General features: G+C 44.9%; 1 protein-coding gene across 1 annotated transcript in view; it reads right to left on the bottom strand.

Annotated features, from left to right (window-relative positions):
• Nucleotides 1–12,352, bottom strand: part of kcnh2b (potassium voltage-gated channel, subfamily H (eag-related), member 2b) — a gene marked incomplete at both ends in the record, with an annotated part of 282,521 nt that overhangs the window by 14,861 nt on the left and 255,308 nt on the right. The window contains 6 exons of the mRNA XM_083777655.1: nucleotides 2,786–2,985; nucleotides 7,645–7,785; nucleotides 9,034–9,128; nucleotides 9,630–9,784; nucleotides 10,640–10,778; nucleotides 10,947–11,053. Coding sequence (XP_083633781.1) covers nucleotides 2,786–2,985; nucleotides 7,645–7,785; nucleotides 9,034–9,128; nucleotides 9,630–9,784; nucleotides 10,640–10,778; nucleotides 10,947–11,053 — 837 coding nt within the window. The remainder of the gene's footprint in view (nucleotides 1–2,785; nucleotides 2,986–7,644; nucleotides 7,786–9,033; nucleotides 9,129–9,629; nucleotides 9,785–10,639; nucleotides 10,779–10,946; nucleotides 11,054–12,352) is intronic.

Raw genomic sequence — 12,352 nt, 5'->3', positions numbered from 1 at the left:
CGTTTTAACACACCCCTCACCAACCTTAATCCGGTCGTTTTAACGCACCCCTCACCAACCTTAATCCGGTCGTTTTAACACACCCCTCACCAACCTTAATCCGGTCGTTTTAACACACCCCTCACCAACCTTAATCCGGTCGTTTTAACGCACCCCTCACCAACCTTAATCCGGTCGTTTTAACACACCCCTCACCAACCTTAATCCGGTCGTTTTAACGCACCCCTCACCAACCTTAATCTGGTCGTTTTAACGCACCCCTCACCAACCTTAATCTGGTCGTTTTAACACACCCCTCACCAACCTTAATCTGGTCGTTTTAACACACCCCTCACCAACCTTAATCTGGTCGTTTTAACACACCCCTCACCAACCTTAATCTGGTCATTTTAACACACCCCTCACCAACCTTAATCTGGTCGTTTTAACACACCCCTCACCAACCTTAATCTGGTCGTTTTAACACACCCCTCACCAACCTTAATCTGGTCATTTTAACACACCCCTCACCAACCTTAATCTGGTCGTTTTAACACACCCCTCACCAACCTTAATCTGGTCGTTTTAACACACCCCTCACCAACCTTAATCCGGTCGTTTTAACACACCCCTCACCAACCTTAATCCGGTCGTTTTAACACACCCCTCACCAACCTTAATCTGGTCATTTTAACACACCCCTCACCAACCTTAATCTGGTCGTTTTAACACACCCCTCACCAACCTTAATCTGGTCGTTTTAACACACCCCTCACCAACCTTAATCCGGTCGTTTTAACGCACCCCTCACCAACCTTAATCTGGTCATTTTAACACACCCCTCATCAACCTTAATCCGGTCGTTTTAACGCACCCCTCACCAACCTTAATCTGGTCGTTTTAACGCACCCCTCACCAACCTTAATCCGGTCGTTTTAACGCACCCCTCACCAACCTTAATCCGGTCGTTTTAACGCACCCCTCACCAACCTTAATCCGGTCGTTTTAACGCACCCCTCACCAACCTTAATCTGGTCGTTTTAACACACCCCTCACCAACCTTAATCCGGTCGTTTTAACACACCCCTCACCAACCTTAATCCGGTCGTTTTAACGCACCCCTCACCAACCTTAATCTGGTCGTTTTAACACACCCCTCACCAACCTTAATCCGGTCGTTTTAACACACCCCTCACCAACCTTAATCCGGTCGTTTTAACGCACCCCTCACCAACCTTATGTCTAACCAACCTTATGTCTAACCAAAGGATGCCTCCCCTGTGGGCAGCTCTGGGGGCAGTGCCTCGGGGAGCAGGTATAGGGACACTTGGACACAAAGACCAAGGATCTTCTGTTTCCCAGGTGGCCTCTCTACACGCTCAGCTACTTTTTCTGTTTTGTAGAAGGTGTCTGGACTCTCTGGAGTTAACATTACTGAGTCTAATAGACCCCCGGGTGTGGTTATAATATTCAAATGTCTTCCCTGTTTATTTTTGGTTTCTTCCTGGAAGCTGAGAGCCTTTGAGTCAAAAGGCCCAAGCTAAAATGCACCACTTTAGTGACACTCTAAAATCATCCCCTCCCCTAAACCACTACTGTTGGAGCAGCCATAAACTACATAGGTTCATCTCGATGTTCTGGGCATCTTTGTAATGTTAGTGATAGTAAAAAGCAGGTAAAAGAGTAACGTTTGAGGCATACTAACATCAGTCACTCTACCGTTCACTGTAGTAGAAGAGGTGCGCCTGGTGAGCGTTTAAACCCTGCAGCTACGTCGAGTCCGCCTACAGGAAATACGTAAGCTGCGACCATGAGACCTGTCGGGTTTCTGGCCAGATTTAGAAATCTGTCTAGATTCTTGGTTCATCATCTTAGTTCATCATTTGAACCAAGAGTTGAGATGATGATGAGCATTCACATTTATGTTGGGGGACTTTGCACCCCAACTTTTATGAGGATACTTCTGCAGTGCATCGTAGATAATTAATAAATGACTGTCAAGAGAAGACACTGATTAGATTTATTATGATCCAGCTGGCCCTTCAGTTCTACAGAAGGTTCAATGCCATTTTGATTATGCTATGTTCTTCTTGGTTACACTAGCACCCCCAAGACTTTAAAAACTAGGTCCATGCCAGCCCAGAGCAAATTAGTTCGATTAATACTCGAGCACGATCCCATAACTCACCTTGAACAACCTGAAATGGCTCAGTGTAGAGGAGAGAGTGATCCAAATCAAGATGTAATCTCAGTAATATTTCTTTTTTTACAAAAGTCAGTAATGTTCACGGCCACATTACAAGGGAGAGATGTCAGATTTCAGAGAAACATTGGGCGAAAAAATCTTCCCTAAAGGGGTGGTTAAGCAGAGTCTAGATTTAGTGTTTTTCTTTTCTTTGTCAAGCCTGTTGTTTTATTTTCATTTCTTAATAGTCGTTATGTATTTATATTGTTTTCGTACTGTCACATCATGACATACTACATTAGCACATATACTGTACATGGACCGCAAAAGGCTTATTGTAGCCAAGTTCTGGAAACCGTTCATCCTTTCTGTGGGATATAACGCAATGCTGAGGTATATGAATCATGCACAAGGGTGTGTGGATGTCAAGCATGTATGATCTACTATGAATGTGTGTGTGGTTGTGTGTCTATTACAAAACGCTCATATCAACGATGCTGGCAGCATGCAGTGTGCGTGTGTGCGTGTGTGTGTGTGAGTGTGAGTGTGAGTGTGCGTGTGCATGTGCGTGTGTGTGTGTGTGTGTGTGTGTGTGCGTGCGTTCACACATGTGCTACTCACAGCGTTCATGTCGATGCCGTTGGTGTAGGACCAGGCGTGTTGGAAGTATTCCTCCAGCCGCTGTCGGAGCGGGTTCGGGATCTGGTGGAAGCGGATGAACTCGCGCACACGCAGCATCTGGGTGTGGTAGCGCGCCGTTCCCGAATACAACCTCTGGATGATGGCCGACACGTTCCCAAAGATGCTGGCATACATCAGGGCTGGGGTGGAAAAACACAGGAAGGGAACAGAAGAATTGAACTGAAGGGAGATACTACTAGGGGGGGGGGGGTGCCATACTGTGTGTCGTATAAGCCCAATATGTCACTTTCAGTAGATCTTTTGTGGCCAGATTTCTGGGGTCTAGTTAAGACTTTAGTAAATTATAATAAAGAAATTACCGTAAGATTTTGAAAAAACTATTACATATTTAGCCCCCTTGTCAAAAACAGCAAAAACTAGAAAAAGTGCCCTTCTGGGCACAGGTCTCCACCAGGATAGGAATGTAGGACATTGCAGCTTGCCTTCATCTGGTGGTTGGATAAAAGGGCAACAAAAGTAAACTAGGGAGTTGGCATACAAAGTTATCCACAGATCCGTGCAGTTAGAGGTAAAAACATATAAAAAGTTATAGCGCCACCTTGAGGCTGAGTTGAAATGTGGCATTTCTTCCTCGGCCTAGTGGGAATGTGCGTGCACAATTTGACGGAAATCACGCGATGTGTTCATGATTTGCATTTTGTTTGAAACTGAGCACTCCTGTGAACTTTGGAAGCCAATCTTAACCAATCAGGATGGAGTCTGAGAAATCTGAAAGACCCGTTTCGTTGAATGGCTCTAGAGAGACTGTGTACCAATTTGCGCGATGTTTGGACAAAATCTGTAGGTGTACTGTGCAAAAACCTGTTTTGCACAAAGCGGCCTCCTGGTGGCGCTATAACAGGCCGTTCTGGAAAGTTTGGGGCAGAGGTTCATCGTTGGCATCCAGGGAGTGTGTGTGCAAAATTTGGCATCGACCGGGATAACGGTGGCCGAGATTAGCTGCTCACGGACACACGGACGGACGGACACACACACACACGGACACACGGACGGACGGACACACACACACACGGACACACGGACGGACGGACGGAGTGCAAAACATACTCTCCCCCCATGCCTTCGGCCTGGTGGAGACAAAAATCAAGACTCAACTTTTACTTTCTCTAACAACAACCTAAACCTAAAACATGAACCTTGGTTGAAAAAACCCAAAGTTGTCCTTTTACTCATTGAACGCCATGGCCTTTTTGGGCTTTGTATTAATTCATAAAATTATTCGATTCATAAATCGTCGTTAACATACTGTAGGAGTTGTCCATACTATTGTGTATTTTCAAGAAAACACAAAATGGCTGAAAATCTCGCACAAATGGTTGGGGCCTGATCTGGGGAGTCCAGGGAGAAAAGGATTAATTAAAAGCCAATTAAAAGGATTTGGGGCACCCAGGACACCTGGTTGCAGCGGTTACTCCAGATCATGTTTGAAACACCTTGCACCACAATCAATATGCATGCAGGTCCAATAACGACGCTGTGTCTACTGCCCTGTTTGGCATTACCACACCTGTAAAAGAACAACAATGCAGTTCATTGACGTCAGCTCTGTATTTAACACACTACAACACTACATGCCTGCAACTGGAGAGCCGGTAGTCTGACTCCAAATTGTGCACCTTCAGGCCAGTCAGTTAGGAGGTAAAACACGGTTGGAGTCAGACTACCGGCTCTCCCCAGGGTTGCGTGCTCTGTCCACTCCTGTTCACCTTTCTGACAACTCACTCTGACAACAACCCTAACCCTGTCCTGCCAGGACCAGTTCCAAATCACTTCATAACATTTCACAGACGACACGACAGTTGTGGGTCTTGTCACGGTACAGAGAGGAGGTGGAGCAACTAACAACTTATCCTTAAAAGTGCATACATGTTTAATTGGTTGGTTATTAGAGGCACCAGTTTGCACACATCGTGCTCACCATCAACGGCAGTGCACTGCTGTGGAAAGAGTTCACAGCACTAAAGGTGCATTCAAACCTGAAGATATATATTTGTTTCAAGTCGCTTCAAGTGCTACACTGTTCCTTCGCTCCACCTCACTCTCTTCCATGCGAGATCTGTAGCTCTCCCTCGAGTGGTGGATTATATTATTACTTGCGCAAGCAGAGCGCGCAAGTAATGTTTTCGCCCGGTCTCTTCCGCCGTGACAGATGTCCCGCCATTCGATGTTTATGCAGAAAAACATCAAATCTGTGCCTGTTTTGCTGGGACCAAACGACCACAAATGACCATATCTCTTACATCATCATTTAGAGCTAGTCATACGTATACTATATACATAATCAGTAAAAATAAAATAGCAAATTGTGCCTGATCTGCTGGGACCAGAGTACGTGGTGTGTATATGTATGACTAGCTCTTAATGATGACGTAAGAAATATGGTCATTTGTGGTCGTTTGGTCCAGGCAAACCAGGCACAGATTTGCTGTTGTCTTGCATAAACATCAAATGGCGGGACAGCTGTCACGGTTTTTGGCGCAAAGTAACCACAGTATACCGCTAATCAACTTACAACTACACACTCTATATATGGTATATGTATATGTATACGTATGTCCTACGTCATCATTTACAGCTAGTCATACGTATACTATATACATAATCAGTATAACATAAAATAGCAAATTGTGCCTGATCTGCTGGGACCAGAGTACGTGTTGTGTATATGTATGACTAGCTCTCAATGATGACATAAGAAATATGGTCAATTGTGTAATCTGGTCCCAGCAAACCAGGCACAGATTTGCTGTTTTTTTGCATAAACATCAAATGGCGGGACGGCTGTCACGGCGTATGACTAGCTCTCAATGATGACGTAAGAAATATAGTCAACTAGAAAAAGTGCCCTTCCGGGCACAGGTCTCCACCAGGTTATCCACAGATCCGTGCAGTTAGAGGTAAAAACACTTTTCGGCCAGTTATAGCGCCACCTTGAGGCTGAGTTGAAATTGTTCATGTGGCATTTCGTCCTCGGCCTAGTGGGAATGTGGGTGCACAATTTCACGGAAATCACGTGATGTGTTCATGATTTGCAGCATTTTGTTTGAAACTGAGCACTCCTGTGAACTTTGGAAGCCAATCTTAACCAATCAGGATGGAGTCTGATAAATCTGAAAGACCCGTTTCGTTGAATGGCTCTAGAGAGACTGTGTACCAATTTGCGTGATGTTTGGACAAAATCTGTAGGTGTACTGTGCAAAAACTTGTTTTGCACAAAGCGGCCTCCTGGTGGCGCTATAACAGGCCGTTCTGGAAAGTTTGGGGCAGAGGTTCATCGTTGGCATCCAGGGAGTGTGTGTGCAAAATATGGCATCGACCGGGTTAACGGTGGCCGAGATTAGCTGTTCACGGACACACGGACACACGGACACACAAACGGACGGACGGACACGCGGACGGACGGAGTGCAAAACATACTCTCCCCACATGCCTTCGGCCTGGTGGAGACAATGAACCATACATATAATAAGTCACTGCTTAAAAGCAGTAAACCTCAAGTTAAAACTATGTATGTGTGGAACAACGATGGCATCCAAACACTACAGGGATGTATTTGTTGCACTGACTGGAGCCTCTTCTATAGCTTAGACTTGGAGGCTACATTATACAATTCAAACGTTCCTTCACAGAGATACTGAGATTTAACAGTTTACAGCGGTCGAAAGTACTTGCGCGCTCTGCTTGCGCACTAGTTGGCCATTTATGGCCTACTAGTGTGCAACAAGCAAGTATGCACTCGACAGAGTGCAGTTCTAGTTATTATTATTTTTTTAAGATTTTGTTTTTGGCTTTTGTGCCTTTATTGATAGTTACAGTGAAGAAGAGACAGAGAGAGACACGCAGCAAAGGTCGTCATGAACTGTACATGAACTGAACACGCGAAACGCTATCAGGCCAGAGCCTATATGTGGCATGCGCCTGGACCATTAGGCCAGCAGCTTTTAGAGTAATATCTGTCTCATTTGCTGGGCACTCTAGAGTCATTATGTCTGTCTGTGTCCCTGTTATACCCATAGAATATGGAGATCTGTCTGTCTGTCTGTCTGTCTGTCTGTCTGTCTGTCTGTCTGTCTGTCTGTCATCATTCCCAATCGTCTAGTATCAATAAAGAGCTGATAAAGCAATTCAAATTAATTCTCTAGGGTCTCAAATAAGAAGGAATAAAACGTTACAGAAGATATTTGAGTATGGACCTTGCTTTAGCTCTTTGCATAATTTAATGTGCACAGTTGAGTTACTGATAAAGTAGAATATTATTAATAAAAGGGATATTAAAATCTAGATTAGGATATAGATATTAAAATATATTACAAATCTGGGCAACGTGGGGGCTCAAGCAGTAATTAACCGTACAAATAAATCTAATGTCATGGGTTCAAATCTGCCTGAAAGCCGAGTCGCCTCTTATCTCCTCGCTCCCTTTCTTGCTTTACTGTTTATATTATATAGCACGCACACACGCAAATGTGCACACACACGCGTATGTGTGCACACGCGTGTTTGCTATAACATACCATTTCTTCTAGCCATGTCAAGTATATGTAAAGCCTAATGTCATTTTTTGAGTGGTGCAACCACTCCAAGGAACAGCAATGTCCAGTATGACTATGAGTACCAGTAGGGGCGCTGTTGTGCCAGAGACAGTGCTGCACTGTTGCCTGCTAATGAGAGAGAGAGTGAGAGAGAGAGAGAGAGAGAGAGGAGGGGGGGAGAGAGAGAAGGGAGTTGCACCACTCAATTCACGCGGGTGTGATTTTTCCAAACAGTGACACACTTACATCCTATGAGCATGACGCAGATGGAGAAGATCTTCTCAGAGTTGGTGTTTGGAGATACATTCCCGAAGCCCACGCTGGTCAGACTGCTGAAGGTGAAATACAAGGCAGTCACGTACTTGTCCTTGATGGAGGGCCCAGAACCTGCCATAGAAGAATCACACCAATGACTTCAAACCTGTAATTTAACCACTTAAACCTACACAATATTATATACTTCACAGCAAGTTCGCATTAATCCCAAAGGGTCCTATTTTACACCGGGTGCAAGGCGGCGACCCGATCTTCTGCCCATGGATATGTTGGACTTAAGGCTCATACATAGTCTGGATTTTCGGTGGTTAGGTGACCACCGAACTACAACATGACGTCACGAGCCGCGGTGAAGAGCAAACCACCGCCACCGCTCTAGCCCTTCTCTTTGTTTTTACTCACCACCGCTCAACGTTAGTTCAGCTCCGGTGGTCACCTCACCACCGAAAATCCAGACTATGAATAGGCCTTTACATTTTGTTTAAAAGGAGGTGTGGTCTGCCGCGGTGCTATCTTATAGAGAGAAGAGTCAAAAAGCGATTACACCTTAGAACTGTGGGTCTTGGAACCAACACAGGCCCCCAGCAGCACAGTATTTGATTAAAAGAGCGCATTGGGGAGCATAACACAAACACACTAGCTGCTTGCAATCAAAGATCCATTCCTAACGGCCGATAAACCATTTTCAAGCAGTTGTTTTTCATTAATCCTAAATCAAACAAAAAGGTTGCCGTTGCTATGCATCTCCAAAGATGAGCAGGGTGAGGAGAGAGCAGGAGAGAAAGAGAGGCTTTAATGCTGATAGAATACAACTTCAAATATACCTTTCGTCACCCTTTAAAAAACAGCATGAATCAATGGCATCGATCCTGTTCTTTATCCATACTGAAAAGTCAGCAGTAACTAATTTAAATCTTGCCCTGCTCTCTGTCATATGATTTTCCTCAAAATGCCAATTTCCCCCATCTACCTGAAATCATTATTAAAGCCACGTTGCAAGCTTGTAGAAAGGTTATTTTCACAATCTGAAATACAAAAAGGATTATAGGGTTTATGTACTTTAAGTACCTGGCTGTTATTGAGAATTCTGACAACGTTTCGATCAATTTGATCTTCATCAGGTCATGAACTGATGAAGATCAAATAGATCGAAAAACGTTGTCAGAATTCTCAATAAAGAAGGTCTTTCTTGTACCTGTGGTGTGTGGGCTCCATCAAATATCTACAGAAGTTTCTTTATCCCAGCACCCAGCCTGTCGATGTGCGTATTCTACTGTACGTCCGCTCTATACACTACTGGTAACCACAAAATGTAGTGGTGCCGTTGCCATTACAGTAATAATGATGTTTTCTCAGTACCTGGGATGGAGTCGTTGTAATGCTTTCCCAGAGACTCTCCCAGAGTGTGGAGCCAACCGATTGAACCATTCCTCTCTACGCTGCCAATGGCATACCTGGACAGAGTAAAGACATCAGCATCAGGACATCAAGGTTTCATACTGATATATAGATTCAATATATTGTATTGTGAATTACAAGATCCCACTGAGAGTGGATTGCCTGGCAAATGTAAACCGAATGGAGAAAAGTCGTTTTTTTTATTATATTTTGATGACTTTTTCAGGGCAGTGGCGTCCTTGTCTTTCTAACTGAATGATGAGATAGACGACCGACACACCAGGTGATCCAATTAACCTCCTGGCAGCATAAGCCCAACACACACCGTCTGTGAAGCGGGTGCGCAGCGACGCGGCAACGCCTGGTAAATAGAACAGTGGCGTATCAGAGCGTCAGGCGAGACGGGAACGCGCGCCAGGGCGCGTCGGACGCCGCCGGTGTGGGATAGGTTCATTGAAAATAACGGAGGTGGCTGTTTTGATGTGCGGCGTTCGCAGACGGTGTGTGTTGGGCTATCTAGATAACCGAGTAGGATCTGGAGTTGTGTAATATCGTACCAGATGCAGGCCAGCCAATGAGCGATGAGGGCGAAGGTGCACATGAGGAGGAAGAGGACAGCGGCACCGTACTCTGAGTAACGGTCCAACTTCCTGGCCACACGGACCAATCGCAGCAGGCGGGCCGTCTTCAGCAGACCAATCAGAGTCGTGGTCTGGTGGTGATAATTGAGAAAAGTGGGGGTAGAGAGAGAAAGAAAAACAAAGAGAGATTGAATGGTGGTGACAAGACAGACAGAGAGACGTAAAGAGGGACAGAGATAGATTTTAAAAGAAAGAAAAGATGGTGAAGACAATGGGAACCCTGCTGTTTGTTTGCAGGAAGGTCCTGGCCTTGTCTAGCGGTGATTCATTGCAGTTGCCTTACTGCCATTGCAACCAATAAAAATAATACATTGTGCAGATCACAGCATGGTTGTTCAGTGAGAGCCTGAAGGCCAGGATCAATGCATTTCAAGTAGGCTACACCCTGGCCAAGTTTTACTAACTTTTTCTTCTTTATTATTACAAGTATCAGGACAAAGGCTGCCATAACTGATTCCTTTAAACAAATAAGAACATTTTGTGATAGGTAATCTACACACACTTAAAAGCAGAACACGGGGAGACTTCAATAGAACAGGGATGTTTGCTAGAATAAAACAACATTACATGAAACATTATATTCATTCAATAATTACATAACACAACACAATTCTCTCAGAATTTTCTCACCACTATCTGTATCCGTTTTGTCCTACTGCAGTGCTGCTGCCTGCTATAACAACTTCATTCCCTTGTGGGAGCAATAAGGTTCTCTTTGTACGCACGCACGCACGCACGCACGCACGCACGCACGCACGCACGCACGCACGCACGCACGCACCTACAGTGGAGGCCCGTATATCTGTTCCTCAATCTCAAAATGATCTCTATGGGTTTTGCCCGTCATGCCACAGCTCCTCTCCCTCTATGCCCTCTATGATGTGTCTCACCTCCTCTCCCTCTATGCCCTCTATGATGTGTCTCACCTCCTCTCCGCTGCGGTAGATGAGCAGGTCGAAGGGGATGGCGGCCACCATGTCGATGAGGAACCAGCCCTTGAAGTAGTGCACGGCGATCCGCACCGGGTGGCTGACCACCTCGTCGTTGACATTCACGTATGTGGTCCTATAAAAACAACAAGCATCACATCGTTGCGCATGTGGTCCTCAAAACAGTAATGACTGGCGGCTATTGGGCTCTATGGCATGGTGTTATTGGGACGCCTGACTAATGCTACGCACCCGTGTGTGTGTGTGTGTGTGTGTGTGTGTGTGTGTGTGTGTGTGCTCTGACCTGAAGTTGATGAGGATGTCAATGATGAACATGATGTCCACGATGAGGTCCACCACGTTCAGAGGAGAACAGGAGTAAATACAAGTCTGCATGACAACAACCTCCTCCTGTGACGAGAGGAGAGGAGAGGAGAGGAGAGGAGAGGAGAGGAGAGGAGAGGAGAGGAGAGGAGAGGAGAGGAGAGGAGAGGAGAGGAGAGGAGAGGAGAGGAGAGGAGAGGAGAGGAGAGGAGAGGAGAGGAGAGGAGAGGAGAGAGGGACGAATGGCGCGCAAGGAATTATTAATCTGACTCAAATGTTATACATCACACTTCCTGACAGATTAATACATTTGCATATGTACAGTATACACAAAGTAACACGGATAAAGTGTACACGCAAAACAGAGTAGAGCAGAAACTGTGTCAATGCTAGAATCAATCTGAATCATGAATGAAAAATGAAAAAGACACAGATTTGTTTTTTGCTAAGACATGGAATTTCCTAGAAAAACAGGTCATCGCAGACAGGAATAAATGAAGTGCTGAAGCTAGTGTGTGTGTGCGTGCATGCCGTGCCATGCGTGCCTTATTTGTTAGCTTAGAATTGGTGCTCTCAGTGTGTCTATTGCTTTATTACTCTTTTTTGCGTTTTATGTCCTTTATTTAAATCACCAATATATTATATAGTATATTTATTGTTTTTTTTTAAAGACAAACAGACATTACACAACAAGAACATAATAACAAACAAAATAAAATAAAATAAAAACAGCTCAGGCACAACACTATTATAAATAAAGATATTGAATATACAAAGACATGACAAGGACAATGAACCATAATGACAAGTGGCTTTCGAATTTTGATAGACTCCCAATCAGGGAATACATCCATACAGTACATAAATACATATAAAAAGGCAATAGTTATCATAGGCACCAAATCATTACAACAAGAGCAGACCCATGCATGCTCCACTCAAAGGCGGCAACCGCCCCCCCTCCAGGCGGCAGGGCCACCGCCCCAAGAAGCGGCCCCGACGCAACGCATCGAGACCCCTGCCCGGGCGACCACCCCCCCATACCCAAAGGGCAGACAAGCCCCCACCCCAAAGCAGAGCACCCACTAGGGAAGAATGCTGGCATATAAGATATCTAAGGTTGGTACGGAAAACCTCCAAGTATCGTGGCAGACAGTGTGGTTCCAATATGATTCAAATAAGGGTCCCAAATTTTGTAGAAAGTGTCCAATTTAGAATGCAACATGCATGTAATGTATTCACAAGGAATACAGTCCATTATAATGTTATGCCATGATTTCTTTGATGGAGCAACATCCTTGATCCAAAACAAAAGAATATTTTCCCTAGCAGCAAACGTTAATAAGTTGAACAACCTTGTTTGACATCAATGACATGATCATCCGG

This window comes from Protomyctophum parallelum, assembly GCF_964188405.1.
Source record: "Protomyctophum parallelum genome assembly, chromosome: 12".
In the NCBI taxonomy this organism is placed as follows: Eukaryota; Metazoa; Chordata; class Actinopteri; order Myctophiformes; family Myctophidae; genus Protomyctophum; species Protomyctophum parallelum.
Note: the sequence above shows the minus strand (reverse complement) of the source record. Positions and strands in the feature narration are given on the sequence as shown.